Below are 15,885 nucleotides of genomic sequence, written 5' to 3'. Positions count from 1 at the left end.
TTTTGGTCCCGTTCAAGAAGCCTTCATTTCTTCTCAAACAGTCAGGTTGAATGAAGTAAAGAGAAATCCTAAGAATGCCTATGGGGCTTGAGAATGAGGAGTAACACATTAAATACACAATATTATATATAATATATATATTTACAAAATGCTTATATTTGAAAAAGTAAATACAGATGAAAAAAGCTATAATAAAATTATATATTTTTAAAAGTAAATGCAGCGGTTTTAAATGTAATAACTCATTTGTTTACCCATGCATTTCTCCATCAAACAATTTAATTATATTTCAAAGATTCCTCCTTTTTTTTTAAACTTATGAATTACTCAAGAAGCCTTTTGAATTAAAAGTTGAAACATCTTCAAACATCAGTTCATTTACCCTTGACTTAGCACTTCTGGATTATTTTTTTACGAAATGAATCATTGACCAATTCAATAAATATAATTCATCAATTTAACCAATGAGGTCACCATCTTCACAAAAAGATTGATTACATATAATTAAAACAACTGGTGGTACATTTTGCTGACAGCATGTAATTTAAATTCTGAACACAGTAACACTTTTACTGTTTGAATCTGCCAGGCACATTCATTTGAGTTTGTTTATTTTTCCGAAATGGACGCACCACCATTTGGAATACAATTACTCCAGCAATAATATTTAGCAATAAATCTCTCGGACGTTATTCTTACTGTCACCACTTTGACTTTGCCAAAGTGCTCTCCATAAATCACACAATACTACGCTTGTGGCAGCCAATAATTATTCCTCTGGAGAATATTCATATCTAATAGGATTTCAACATGTCTGTGATGGCGTGGCTCCCAATGTATGTCCCTGATTGTTCCAGGGCAGTCAGCACATCACTGTGTCCGTGCCAGTTTTTTAATTTGAAAGTCACATTGGATCCCTGCTAAGCTTCACATATCGAGGATTTAGACCAGGGGTGTCAAACTCATTTTAGTTCAGGGGCCACATACAGCCAACGGACATCTCAAGTGGGCCGGACCTGTAAAATCATAGCATAAAAACCTATAGATCACGACCACTCAAAATTGTTCCCTTGGTATAGGTGCAGAAAAATACATTTAAAAAGATTAACTATCTTTTTACAAAACTTTATGAACAACCCTGAAATGTATGAAGACAAATAATTGCAATTTCAATAATTGAATGCCTCAGTTTATCATTAACACATGGGTATTAAAACGTACAAGTCATAGTGTCTCTGCAAAGGCACACGGCCTTTAGTCACAGGTACAATTATTACAATACTTAATAACCTGGACAATATAGCATTTTGCTATATTGTCAAGATCTAGATGATTTAACATTCATTTCCACATCTGTGTAGTAATCCTGCTCACCTGAACTGACACGCCACCATACAAACTAAAGTGGGAACTATTTAGGAAGAAGGTTAAGTTATCCCCTGCCTTGTAAATGTACAAAATGCATACAATCAAAATACATAAAAGTGGTGAAAATGGCAAGTAATGTAAACACTTTACATTTGGACCTCATTTAGTGATATCTCCTCTGCTTCTCTTTCAGTGAATGGTGCGTACTGCTCAGAGAAGGATTTGGACACGGAGCTGGGTGACGCTGAAGGCACCCTGATGCGATGTGGGCAGAGCCTGCTGGTGGGGGGTCATTTAGGGGGGCTTTACACCCAGAGCCTCCACTGCGACAGACCTACACCCGACCTCATTCTGCAGGACGGCCCTCACCAAGACACCAGGTAAACTGTCACTACCATTGCTGTTGTTCAATTATTTTCTTTTGAGTGTTTCCTGTTTGGTGTAGAATTACTAACATGATGCAGGTAGAGTGTGCTTCTCATTATTTTTGCCATTGTAAACCAGATGCACGGATATGTAGCTGCAAAGCTTGGCCCAGCCTCATAAAACACACCGATGGGCTCCAAAGTACAACATTCATGTTACACTAATGCGTTTCTTATGTTGTGCAGTCTTTGACTACTGTTGGTCAGAAATAATTTCCATCGAAGCTCCCTGTTATGGGTTATGTCCCTTTTCCCCCCTCCTCATCCGACAGCCATTCTCTTCTCTCATATTTTGTCTCAATATTTCCCCTATAGCCAAACAGGAAATGGTGCTCCTGAATAGAAAGAGAGAGGGGGAGGGTCAAGGCTTTATTAACAACAACGATGACAAAGTCTGCCAGTGGCTTTCTCCAATCCTAGCTAGCGTTAGCTCTGCTTTTCCCCCAGCGTGCTCAGGGGAAGGGACAAAGACGATTCCTTCATGAGACAGCCCGGAGAAAAGAGAGCTCTTCTCACATCACTCAGGGGCTTTGGACAAAATCCATAATGAGCCAACTGACAGGAATGATTATGTAGGAGATCACAGCAACGCATGGGGAAATATGACCTGGGTCCCCCATTCAGCGGGGCAAAGATTCCCACCATAATACACAGTATTGTAAACGGTGACCCTTCATAGGCCGCAATTATGCCACCAAAACAGGTGACTCCCTATTTACCCCCAATGTTGGGTTGGGTTTAACCCCTTTGTGTCATCAAAGCCTGTCAGATGGACACACTAGCCAGTGGCCTCTCGCTCTCAGTAGCCATCCATCCCTCCCCCTCTCTCTATTCTTAGTCATAAATGCCCATTCATATCCTCTCACTACCCCGGGATCCTGTTTCATTTATTCATAAAAACACTGGATCAAGAGCGGTGGATACATCCTCATCACCTTATGTCACCTGCTACACAAGGCTAATGTTTGATCCCTTACGATGAATGAGTTAAACTGTTTTCCGGTCAGCGGGACTTCTTATATTATTTTATTGTAAACTAAGAGAATGATTGTATGAGGAGGTCGGTGAGCAAGAGGATACGCTCTGAATGTTTTTCTGGTGGGAAGGTTGAACTAGCCAGTGTCTGTCATCAGCCTGTTAGCTAGCAGCGCTCATATTCCTCTTTGTGCGTTTTTCTCCTTACAGATCCTGCTCTGCCTTCCAGAGGACCCTGCCGGGGGCCTCGCCGGGATCAGACTGCGGCACCGCCAACAGGGCCCGCTCCTGTCTCCCTTACCCAATCAAACAAGAGAACTCAATGGGCTACAAGATCTCCAACACCGGGGTCCACGGCTCGTCTCAGGCCGGGTTTCAGAACTGTAGCGGAGGCCAAGTCTTGGGGATGACGAGGGACGAGCTAGTTGGAGCGCCACATGTTAACACCAGCGCTAGTGGCGTGTGCACAGTAGGTAGTGCTGTGTCCGAGAGCGCAGTGCAGCCGTTTAATAATGAAGATGGCTCCTCCCCGTTGGCTTTGTCCCCGTCTGCCTCCCGTCATTCAGCGCGGCTGCTCAGTGCTAGCAGTCTGAGGAGACGCTGCCTGTCCCTCGCCTCACAGTCCTCTGCCGCCGCGGCCGCTAGCGTCGCTGCCTCGTCGTCCCCATCGACTCCCGAGGAGATCAATATCACCGCCATCATCTGCTCCTCCTCCCAGATGTCGATGGTGGCTTGCGTCAACGGTTTCCGCTCAAACCTCTCGCCCAGCAGTGCCGGCTTCTCCTCCTCTTCTTCTTCCTCCTCCTCCTCCTCCTCTACATCCCCACCCTCTAACTCCTGCTCCCGGGAAGCCCCCCCGAGGCCCCCACCTCACGGCAGCCCCCAGCAGCACACGCTACAGGAGAGCTGTCAGCTATCATCACCTGCCACCTGCCTGCTGTCCCTCTCCTCCTCCTCCTCCTCCTCCTCCTCCTCATCCTCCTCTTCAGTGTCATCAGTGGAGCAGGAGCAGGGGCAGAGCCAGGGGCCGTGTGAGGGGCGGGGCTCCATGCTGCAGGGCCGTGGGGCTGGAGGAGCAGCCGGGGGAGGAGGAGGAGGAGGAGGAGGAGGGGGAGGGGGAGGATCGGACGGGTTGGGGCTACTGATGAGTGGGGCCCTGATGTCCGGGATGCTGCATTCAGGGCCTGAAGCTGCGACTCTCCTGGACGGGGGCCAAAGATCAGGGGCGGTCCTCAAACAGGAGCCCCTGGATGACTTTTCTCCCAGCGAAGACGAACTCTTTCAGCACCACTATCATCACCACCATCACTTGAGTGGTCGCAGCGGGCAGCTACGTCAGCCTCACCAGCCCTCTCGCCCCGCCATGCCCCCGCCCTACCACCTGCACCAATACCAGGGGCCCGGTCCTGGGGGTCCGCTGCACCACCAGAGCCAGCAGACAGCACCGCCCTCCTCCCTGGGACTCAAACCGACCTCTGGAGGCCCTCCGGGGTCTCACACGGAGCGGGAAGAAGTGGGAGGAGGCGCGCCGGTGGATAAGCAGGTATGTCGATGGATCGACTGCAGCGCCGCGTACGAGCAGCAGGAGGAGCTGGTGAGGCACATCGAGAAGGTCCACATCGACCAGCGCAAAGGAGAGGACTTCACCTGTTTCTGGGCCGGCTGCATCCGCCGCTACAAGCCCTTCAACGCCCGCTACAAGCTGCTCATTCACATGAGGGTCCACTCCGGAGAGAAACCCAACAAGTGTATGGTGAGTAATCTGTCATACTATGCACCCAACACTCACCAGAACCAATAAAAAGACAGACACCAATTGTCCGGGATATTCACAACACCCAGTATTGTTGAAAATCCCGTCATAGTCAGCTGTCTCACTTTTAATAATCATTGCTTCTTTTTGAAAATGTTGGGTTGTATTGAGTGTAGTTTTTCATATAATTGCAACCATCTGTTTTCTGAATTACACACAAGCACATAATTCACAAAGTCCCTCAAGATGATTTTTGTTCAACAAGATACACATCCATTGTGTCCAAAACCAAGACTGGACTTGCTTCACTGCTGATTACTTTTCAACAAATTTTTTTATTTTGTTTTGGTTGAGAAACAGTTATGATTATAATTCTTGTGTTTTTTAGTTGAACAGGTAAAAAAGAGCGTTTCTTCTCCTCTGAAGATGTGGTAAATGCAGCTCTGCCTCGTCAGTATAAATAGATGTGTGGTTATATTCTTTACAGGTAAAGCTCCAATTCCACAAGTCAACACTCTAATCAATGTCAAGCTGTCACTCCCCCGCGTCCCTTAGCAAATGGAAAAAGCCCTCCAACCTTAAGAAAGACTTAGTCCAAATACACAATTAGTCCACAATTTGTGTAGGGCGAAGCCATGTTTATTTTCACGAGCACTCTGTTTTTTGAGACAGGATTCAGATGATGAAAAGCCAACACATATGGTTAACATAACCAAACAATGCCTACACTTGATCCTTTTAAATGGGAGCTTTAAATGTTTAGCTGTCCCACAAGTATTAAGTGAGTTGGCTTCCTATCCAAGCCAAACACGAGGAGAAATGCAGTAGTCTGGAGAAAGCAGCCACAGAGGGACGGTCGGTTACATTTGCTAGTCTTGCTCAATTCACGGCTTCACCCAAAGCCACTGTCAAAAGTGGTCCTCTTCAAGTTCGGGAAGCCACCCAAAATCCTAATTACACGAAAAACTCAGTGTGCGTATTGCTCCGGCACCTGTTTTATCTCCATGGCTTTTTTTTGTCTTTAAAAGAAAAACAATCCAGGTCTTGTTTATTTTCCTAATTACCAGTGCCTTGTAGTCTTCGAACAGAAACTTGTATTTAAGGGCAGTTTTTTTGTTGAGTTGGATAAGAACTTCATGTTGATTCTGAGTCATTCTGATACTTGTTACAGTGCACATCTGAGCTGATTTAAGCCAAAAAGACACACACTGTTCTTTCTGCTTTGCGTCACAGTGTTCCTGCTCCCTTGGCTCAGCGTGAACGAAACATTTGGAAGTAATTTGCTGCATTATGTGTCCCCCAACTGTTAATTCTGCTTCGGGAGTGTGTTGGATTAAAGGCTTGAAATTCGTCTTTTATATTCATTCCTCACTTGTCGTCGTTGTCGCTGCCCTTTGTAGACTTTTAAGATGTCACACAGCGAATAGACACTTGAGTGAATGTTTGCATGTGTATACGCCAAAGGTGTATGCATGACTGTGTCACTGTGGAGGTGCGTGTATCGGTGTGTTTATGTGTGTTTTCGGAGATGTTTACCATATGTGAGCTCTGGAAAAAGTTGGCTCAGTGTGGACGAGCCACTGGATTCTGTCTGCAGACATGAGGCTGTGTGACACACCGCTACACACCCTCACCTCCCGATCACCTTGGTTTCAAACACACACATTTTCACAGCCATGCATTTGTGTAACAACTTAGATATTGTTCCATTCGCTCTCACAATAGGAAGTATTGATTCCCTTTTACAGAGCGTTGGTTTGTAACACTCCTATCTGACAGATCTGTGAAATGTTTGCGAGCTTGAATCAACACATCTAATCAGCAGGGATTGAATGTATGCTCTTTTGGGACTTCTGCAGATAAACTTGGAGGGCCAGAGAAAATATACACACACTCTCCGTGTGTATTTATACCTGTGTTTGTGTTTGTATATAGTCCATACGGATTTCAGTAAGGACTACCTTACTAAGAAACCTACCGTCACTGTGTGCCTTTTTAAGGGGCATGCGTGTTCGTTTATTTTAGTTGTGTCCATCTTATTTCTTTTTCTCTGAGATGGTGTGCTTTTTGGCCACTAGCACTGGTGCCTTTTGTGTTTTTTTTGCCCACGCAATAGACAAAGGCATTCTAGAATTTGAGCAATTCCTACAGAGGAAGCAGATGAGACGTTCTGGTTTTAGAAATGCTGTAGAAAAACCAGAGCTAATCCCTTTATTATCTTTCCAGCAGCAGAGTCCAGCGGGCGCTCTCATCCAAACATAACACATCTCTCCCTCTCTCTCTCTTTATATATATATATAAACTGTATCTCTTTTCCTTCATACAGCTGCACAGCATTTGTTTCATGCTGCGTCTTGGCAGGAAAAAGTCATTATCACAAGTTGTATCCCGACCCCTGCATGAGCCTGTCACACTCTGTACCTCGCTTATATATTTAAAGAAATGCTGCTCGGTTCCCTCCACATGTAGGTGGTTGGGTTTGTGGCTTTTAAAAAAGGTCTGCAACCTTTTTTCAGGAAATATGTTTTGGTTCTTTTTTCACCGCCAATTAAAGCGTGCCCTGGGCTGTTGTGTAGAGACACGGCCGAAAAGGAAACAACATAATCTCGCTGCAATATCCTGTTGTGTTTCATGCCTAATTCACTTGTTGTTTTTAGTTTATTACATTTTTTTTCCTGTGTCTGCATAAATATTAAAAATATATCCAGCAGCAGTAGCCCTGACTTGGTCCCAGACTTTGATATTGTTCTGTTTGTCAGAGGATTTGAAGCGTCTGAAGAATGGTCTGTGAGCTATAGAGGTCACAAAGTATGCTCCTAAAGCATGAAGCTCTGTGAGGAGAGGGCAGAGCGTTAACATGGCAGAGGGGCTTCATGGTTTGTTTGCATAGCTCTTTCTTGGGACTATTTCTTTGGTATTTCTTAAGCTCAATAGTATCTTTTTAATGTTATTGGAGGAGGTTATGTTGCCGTGGGATAAAGGATTCGAAGCATGGAAGTTGAGTCTGTGGTTAGGATTTCAAAGTTTCAAGAAAAAGAGAAATGCAGCAGATTTAAGCACATCTTTGATTATTTACTGTAAATGACGAAGGGAGTGTTGTAAAAACAGTTTTGGTTTGAAATAACATTAAGGCTTATTTTCAAATTATATTTTTGCACCTGGCTAATAAGGCATGGTTATAAAATGTTATGTAACTTAAGTAAAGTGATCTTAATAGTGATTTATATCTCATCAAGTGAGCACACATTATGAAGCATATCTATATTCATTTGGAGCCACTTTCTTTTGTAGTTCCAAAATAACTCTCCCAGGTTCATACCATGTAGGTGACTGGTTGAGAATGTTTTAAGTAAAGAATATCCTTCCATGAAAGGGTAGATTCACATACTTTTACTCACATGTTAGAGCCACAGGCGAGTCACAAAGCCACTCGCCCATTTCACAATGAAAAAAAGCAGCCAGCATTAGCTGCTTAATGGGACCCTGTCCAAATACATACACATGTGCACACACACACACACACACACACACGTACACGTACACGTACACATACACGTACACATACACATACACGTACACGTACACGTACACATACACATACACATACACATACACATACACATACACATACACATACACATACACATACACATACACATACACATACACATACACATACACATACACATACACACACACACACACACACACACACACACACACACACACACACACCAAAACACTCGCTGACACTCTCAATCAAACCACTTGTTGAAGGAAAGTTGGATGTTGAGACCTGTTGGAAAAAAAGTGTGCATCATGGAATGAAGTGTGAAACCGGCAAAAAAAAAAATCTATATATTTAGATTTACTAGACTGATTTTTGGAAGAGAGTGGCAAAATCCCTTGGCAGCAGACGGTGAGACATAGAGCGCGGACTGCTGCCAAGATGGCGTGTGTTTTCAGGAGTAAATGGAGTCTTTTGTGAGCAATCAGCTCAGACCAGGAGATGAAACAGGTGCCATTAGCTAATTAAAACCGAGGTTCAGCACATGACCCGACTTTTCCTCTGAATGCCGCCTGAAACTGGAGCCGTCTGGGCAGCGGGTGGCGAGTGACGTTGATATTAATGTGTTCGTACCCGTATGAGCCTCTGACACTCGGGCTGTCTGGACAGCTTGGACGACACAATCTCAGAGTCCAGCTTCTGAACCACCAAGGCCCAAAAGATGATGATGATGAAGATGATTCAACTTTATTGTCATTACATAGTACAGGGACTAGTAACAAAACGGTTTCTCTGCATTTGACCCATCCTAGTGTTAGGAGCAGTGGGCTGCCATTATGTACGGAAAAACTACCTGAGCTCTAAATATGTCTGAGTGCACAAAGCTCGATTTGATGTGTCCTAAAGCGCAGCTAAGTAGTTTCACCCAAGTAATGTACTCTAGTAATATTTAGAGGTACTTTAATGGAGTATTAACATTTTCTGCCACTTTATACTTCTACTACACATCAGAGGTAAATAATGTACTTTTCTCTGAACTATTAAACACTTGTAGTTACTTCTTAATGTTTACATAAATGTGTTAACTTAATATTACATTTAAACTACTTATCTACTCAGTAGCACACAGTAGTATACTTTGCTCCTCATTGACAACATCCAACATGAAAATCTCCCATATGTATTTAATAGTGACAAAACAGAATCATATAAAATTCATATAAATGTATAATACTGTGAAAAGAGCCATTCTGCATAATGAGTTATTTTACATTTTGAATTCAGGACTTCTACTTGTAATGGAGTATTCTAAGTCCATTGTATTTCAATTTGTACCCAAGTACTTGTTACACCTCTGCTAAAGAATGAAACACGCTCAGACAGGGACACATGTGACTGCTATTTCTGCAACATTTGGGCTTGTTAGGGAACGCAACATACAACTAATTCAAGTATTTTCTGCTTCTTAAAGTCTTGTACCCAATATGCAGACTTACAAACGGACCAGAGGAAAACAAACGTGGATCAGCATTAAAAAAAACTGTTTCCTCAGACTGTGAACTCACACATATTCACTACTGTGAGAGGTCTGTACACGGCCCATTGAAAGTAATCAGGGTCAATAGGCGAGTAAGGGCATTGATTCAGTATGTCAGGAGAAACTGCATGCTTAGGAAACAGAGCTCCTAAAGTCTGTTAAGTTGGCACGAAAAGCAAAGAGCTAATCAAGTCCAAATAAAGACCTGGCGGGGATCAACTTCTGCCATTATCTGAAAGTCCCCTGCCTCTGCTACGCTTTAAATTATTACCGAGATTAACTTTGTCAGTCAATCTCCAGGCAAACGAGTCCATCAGGTAGCGAGATAGCTAGATAATATATTATCTCCAAACCCATAGCCCCATCCTTTAGGTATCCTCCGTCTTCCTGTCAGGTCTGCTGTGCCGCTTGGCAACGCACTCGTCATGCTATAGAAACACTGTCCACATGTGATGTTCGCATGATGAAACTGCTGGCGAGGGGCTGACGTTTTGGCATGCGAATGAAAGCCCTGGATGGATGGATCCTGCTTGTTTTCCTTGTCGAGTGGGCCAGGCCAACTTCTTGTCAGGCCGGGAAAAGTTTTCCAGTCAATCTTTTGCAGTAATGCGGTCCAGTTCTCTCCAACACCTCCCCCGACTCCCCTTCTCTCCCACTTATCTATCATTTAGATCTGAATATAGGACTCAACACTTGCTGCTCCTACTGCACCCATATTTCTTCTTAATCCTGACACTGGAACGCTCTAAATCAAGTAACGATTATTGTAGCTGCATTTGTTGTCAATGACATGTTATATCACTTTTTGACCGAATTATTTCATGTTCGTAGGACAAAAGTATTTATCCTCACAATTTAAATATTTGCCTAAAAGTACAAATTTAAGAACAGTTAAATAGAAGAAAAATAACAAAAAAAAGATATTCGTAAATAAATGGGTTTTCATGAGTTTGTCTATAACCCTTAAAAGAGTTACATTTTTAATTGTAAGTTTCATTTTCTTTCTATCAGTCTGTATTATGCACATCGATATGTTAACGGCTTTTTGTTGGATAAGAAACAGAGTTATACTATCCGACTTGTTACATTTTTTGGCAAAAGCTTGTGTGGAAACCTGGAGCTGCTGGTCCAGAGGTTCAGCAGCTGGATTCATATTTATAAATCATATTCTGCTACAACAAAAATGTTAGCATGTTAACTTTTAGCCTAGTAAATGCAGCCGCGATCAAGCCAACAAAAAACAAAGCTAAACATTTTTCTAAATATATGATGTTGTTGTTGAGAAGCATGTTGGTATGGCATTCACAATATAGGCAGTAGAGTATTCCTTGAATATATGGCTACAGTGAACTAAGCCTATAAACCAGTCTAGCGCTACCTTGCCTTCTACCTCCTAACCAGGTATCAAAGCCGGTTTTTACAACATGTGATACACCCTAATTGCATTTGTCTGGAATGCAATATTTTGAGTTTCCCCATTTCCTCGACATCTAATCACGGCTTCGTATCGGAAACCTGAAGACCCCGGGCTGGGGCTGGTTATACGCTGCACAGAGATTGTGTCATAATTGTGTCCCATCCAAAAAGTGTAATCAGTTTAACCTCTCTACTGAGCCAGATCAGTTTACTAATACATCGGATAAAAGGAGCTGGGGGTGGGTGTTCAGGGTCCCCGTCATGTTGCTGAGATGAAAACTCGATTAAAACAGGGAGGAAGGATGGAGGGAGAAGATACTGGATCTCCTTCTTAGGTCATTGGCTTCCCCTTTTAGACTTTTAAAGGTGTCCTTGTTGTTGGTCATTAGGAGGTGCATTTTGGCTGTAGCCAGGCACCTAGTAGGAAGTGAGCCTGGTGTTGAAGCTCATTGACCACAAGTGGACAAACAGTGGTACCTTAACTTCTGTGTCAGTCCATGACTTCTCTGGGCCCAAAAACACTTTTTTGAATTGACTAAGATTGGAAAAGAGACGTCTGTAAATAATGATTTTTAGCTAAATCCAATGCTCAATAAAGTTAAAGTTATAAAATGAACTAAAAGACACATCTATGTTGAGTTATCAAGTTATCTTCCCTCTAATGATTTGACTTTCTTAAGGAAAGCACAAGGAAAGCATGCTCTATGAGCCCAAGTCCACAAGTATCCGGATTCTTGTTGTACCTACATTCAGGTCATCTTTGACTTCAAGCACTGAGGAACTTTCATACAAGTTAACAAGGCCCTGTTTCCAACACTGTATCCAGTTATTTTTATACATCCATGGTGCACTGTCATGGACCATGTGCATTGTGAAGGTGTGCTGTTTCTTGGCTACAGTCAGACAGCCAAAGGGGAATAGACATAACCGGTCCTTTCTCCTCTGAGGCTTCCATCCTCTCCCACTCCTCACATTCACACACTGGCCTTGTTTCGTGCCCAGGCATAATTTGTGCCCACAGCAGCCACTCTGCAAACAAACCCAACGAAACTGGTCAGTCGGTGGTGTGTGTGGAACAGAGGTAAAACTCTTAAATCATCCACGTGTTTGTTTTTTGTTTTTTGCTGAGTTGTCAGTGTGGCAGATGGTACACATACAAACAAACCCAGACAAACATCTTCCCTCGGTCGCCTTCAACTCGCCCACCAAACAAGCAAACAAGAAGGACATTTATACACGCCGGGACCACTTCTGCTCCAGGGCCACGGCACAACCCAAAGACGACAGTATCCCTCCACCCAGACAGACCCACAGCGCACCGCACCAGACTAGCCCAGACCTGCAGCTAATATATATGAGTTGCTACCGTGCAAAACAAACACTAAGAGAAGTATGGATAAATTATGGAGCGAAAGACGTGTTTACGTTTAGGGTGTCAAGTTTAAATTATGCACTGCGGTGTTCTGCGGTCAGTCTGCCGGGTTTAATTTGAATGTTTGAGACAAGAAGTGAAGGCTGGAAGAAACGGAGCCAGACAGGCAATTCTGCTCCACTGATGTCATCTCAAAAGAACGACACCATTGCCAAAAATTCATCACAAGGCATTATGCATGACAAGTGATGCGGTATGCGCTGAATGCGGACTTGAGAGCATTTTTGAAGCATTAGCACAGCCGTCGCACACAACCCAAATGTTTGTTCCACGCCGAGACCTGTGTGTGTTTACACTGTCAAGACCTTCGAATGCCCAACGGAGTGAAGAGAGATCCACGTGGAAATATCGAAGTCAAATTGTGGCGTTAAATGGGACATATATCAAAACGGAGAGTCTTTACCAAGACCACATCAAGTATGATTGATAATGAGGGAAAGGGGAGGAAATAAGAGAGAGACAGGACCAAGAATCCTATGCAGTAGGACATATAAGGACACATAATGATCCAATTTCTTATTATCCTATTTTATGATTGTGTGACTCAGCAGAGCTGGCACTAAAGAGACTCTGATATTTAAGTAGGGATTTACCTCTCCCCCGTAGAGGTTTACACCCCAATGATGTCTAACTGTCTCCAGAAGAAGCCTTCTCGCTTTCTGTTCACTTCTAAAAACATCTGTTTCACATTCAGTCTGTGCAGCTTTTGAATTGGTTTAACATTGATGTAAAAAGGTTTATGTGGGGTTTAGAACCAGATTGATTCAGTTATTCTGGCAGAATTAAAGTACAAGTCAGAATCCTTTAAGTCAGAGCATATCCTTTTGTTTTCCCTCTGTTCTTCCAGTTCTCATAACGGCAATCTTTTATACTGTGTCACGTCAGCAGCTGTCATTTCGAACGCACTGCATCTTTGTCAGGGCCAAAACAAACAAAGCATCAGTATCACCCAAATGCAAATATCATTCTCAACGGAAAAAAGCCGAGAAATGTAGACAAGGTCACGCATGATTTCAGCCAGGAATTGCATATTGTATATGGGAAATATGCTGTATAGTAATGTGCTGGCAAATTGTGCTTGAGCACCAGGCTGGGACTCATATTTCGGGTAACATAAACACATGTCTGATGAGAAATTGGAGGAAAATATTGCATGAATATGAAAACGTTTACCAAAGAATACCAGTGGGACCTCAGGCTCATTTTTGCCTCTGGCTGGTTGTCTATCGTAAATGCACAGGAATGGGGAGTGGTTATGTACTCAAAGAAATGTGTTTTCCTATAGGACAGTGGGCACAGGCGTCTTAGTGTGCGCTGAATTATTGAATATGAATAGAGAACCGTGTCCTGAAATGTGGTGAATTGATTTATTGAAATGTGAATGAATGTTGACGTGCGCTCTGAGAATGAGGCGTGATTGGACTAGACTGATATATTGCAACCAGCCATACTGTATACACATAGCTGGAAAATGGGCCCTGAAACCCACAGAGAGCAGAGGAGAACACAACCTTGGCATGTTGAAGAGTGAACAAATCTACGGGCACCGTTGCACCACGTCCCTTTTTCTTTCTTCCCAGAAGGCTTTGTGGTCTGGTCCCCCTCCAACGTGTTCAATAAACTCTTTCCCCCTTCCTTCAGTGTTCATCCCAATGCCATGTTGACCTATTGTTTAATATTGCTGGCATGTTTACTGTCTGAATACTACAGTGCTCCTGGCATCAAGGTATTTGGCTTGGCAACTCGCGGGCTTCTGCCGTGTTTATTTGTTGTCACGTCAGAGTTATAGAGTCGCCGGTGTGTGCTACGGTCGTTCTTTAGACAGCTGTGTCAACTCTCGTCTTGTGTGGACGAGCGTTTGCCAAAAAAAGGGAGAAGGGATTTTATTTCTTTACCTTACAAGTCTCCAAGATACAGGCACACGGTGACTCCAGCTCCGGTATTCGTTATGTCAGGTTGTCACAAAAGTATTTAAAGCCGGTAGGCAAGATTAAAGAAGTACGTCATCTGAGATCACAAAAATTAGGAATGCAACATGACATGTTTTTGATCACATCAAGAGTAAAACACTTTTATACCGTTAGAATTAAACTACTAGGAATAGACTTTGGTTTTTTGGATGCGGAATGTTTTTTAGTTTCTTTTTATTTCCAAATCATGAATGGTCAATGTCAGGAGCTGTTGTCAGAGCAAGGGCATCTTTCCAGACCAAAGAATGCCAATTTCTCCATTAGCAGCCTCAATAGACTCGAAATGAAATGCAATCACTAGAAATGTTGCATTTGAAGTGAGTAATGTGATGCTTTCTCCTTGATTGGACCGTTTTTTCTCTGGCTGATGGACATTACAACAGAAGTAGACAAGGCAGGTCAGAGTCAAGTCTGAGTTAGTGAATTTGGCAAAGTCAGAGTAGGAGAAAGGACAGATTAAAGTGATGATCCAATAAAAAGTGCACAAGCCAATCATCGCGTTGGACTGTTCAATAGTCTAACAAAAGAGCAATAACGTTGATCAATTAGATATAACGTTATTGTCATTACTGGCTGGGGCTGAATTGGTGTCTATCATCCCCCAATAGCATCGATATGAAACGGAGTCACGGAGCACTTTGAGGTATATAACACCCCATTGTCGGCCTGGAGCACGAGGAGCCTATTGGCAGACGGTTGTATAAGAGAGACAGTGAGAGAAAGCCAGTGTGAGAATAGAGGCAGGTGTGAGTGAACGCTGCTGGACAGATTGAAGCCTGGGTGTCAGAGGAGCTCGTGGGCATTGACTGCCAGTAACATCAGTCCAGGCGCCGGCTCGGCACACAGATCATGTTGAGGATTTTCTTTTCGTCTGTCTTTTTCATGGCGGGTTCGGATTTCATCAATGGGTTTATAATTAATGCCTTGATGGTTACTAATGGCTGTGGCACTGCTGGAAGCTTTGTATGGCACTCTAATTAGCTGTTATAAATGGTTGGGGTTGGTTTGTGAGAATAAACACTGTCACAAGACGAAGTGAGATGGGTCTCTCACTGAAGTCACAGGATCACGTGTGTCCTCATTTAAGTGACACCCCAAATGTGTCTCATATCCAGTGGTTATTAAGCCAATTTTAGACTGTAATTATTTAGCATAGGAATATAAAATGCCCCTTTCAGATCTGCACCGAACACCGGACATACAATTTAAGCTCTGGAAAGAAAGGAGGTTAGTTTAGCACAGGACTGCAATCTTGTTGTCAGACCGAGAAACCTTTCCACAACAGTTTCAACACAACTCAAGTCTAAATTTAATATTTTAACATTCACAAAAAGGCTGCAACCGCACAAGGTTGAATTCATAGAAAGAATGTAAATGTGTGTCTGGTTTTTCCTTCTAAAAACACTACAGTAAATGTGTCATGAATGACCAGCCAAATTAAAGATTTTTCACAGAATAGATCACCAATCGAATATTTATATTTATTATTTGTTTTTTATTC

At 43.0% G+C, this 15,885-nt stretch overlaps 1 protein-coding gene across 3 annotated transcripts in view; it reads left to right on the top strand.

Annotated features, from left to right (window-relative positions):
- The window catches only part of glis1b (GLIS family zinc finger 1b), an 80,761-nt gene that overhangs the window by 34,753 nt on the left and 30,123 nt on the right, over positions 1-15,885 (top strand). For all 3 annotated transcript variants that reach the window (XM_079656480.1, XM_079656481.1, XM_079656479.1), the window contains 2 exons: positions 1,562-1,748; positions 2,979-4,521. In XM_079656480.1, the coding sequence (XP_079512606.1) occupies positions 1,562-1,748; positions 2,979-4,521 (1,730 nt within the window). The remainder of the gene's footprint in view (positions 1-1,561; positions 1,749-2,978; positions 4,522-15,885) is intronic.

This window comes from Notothenia rossii (genome assembly GCF_949606895.1).
Source record: "Notothenia rossii genome assembly, chromosome: 1".
NCBI lineage: Eukaryota > Metazoa > Chordata > Actinopteri > Perciformes > Nototheniidae > Notothenia > Notothenia rossii.
This window is presented reverse-complemented; position numbering and strand designations above follow the sequence as displayed.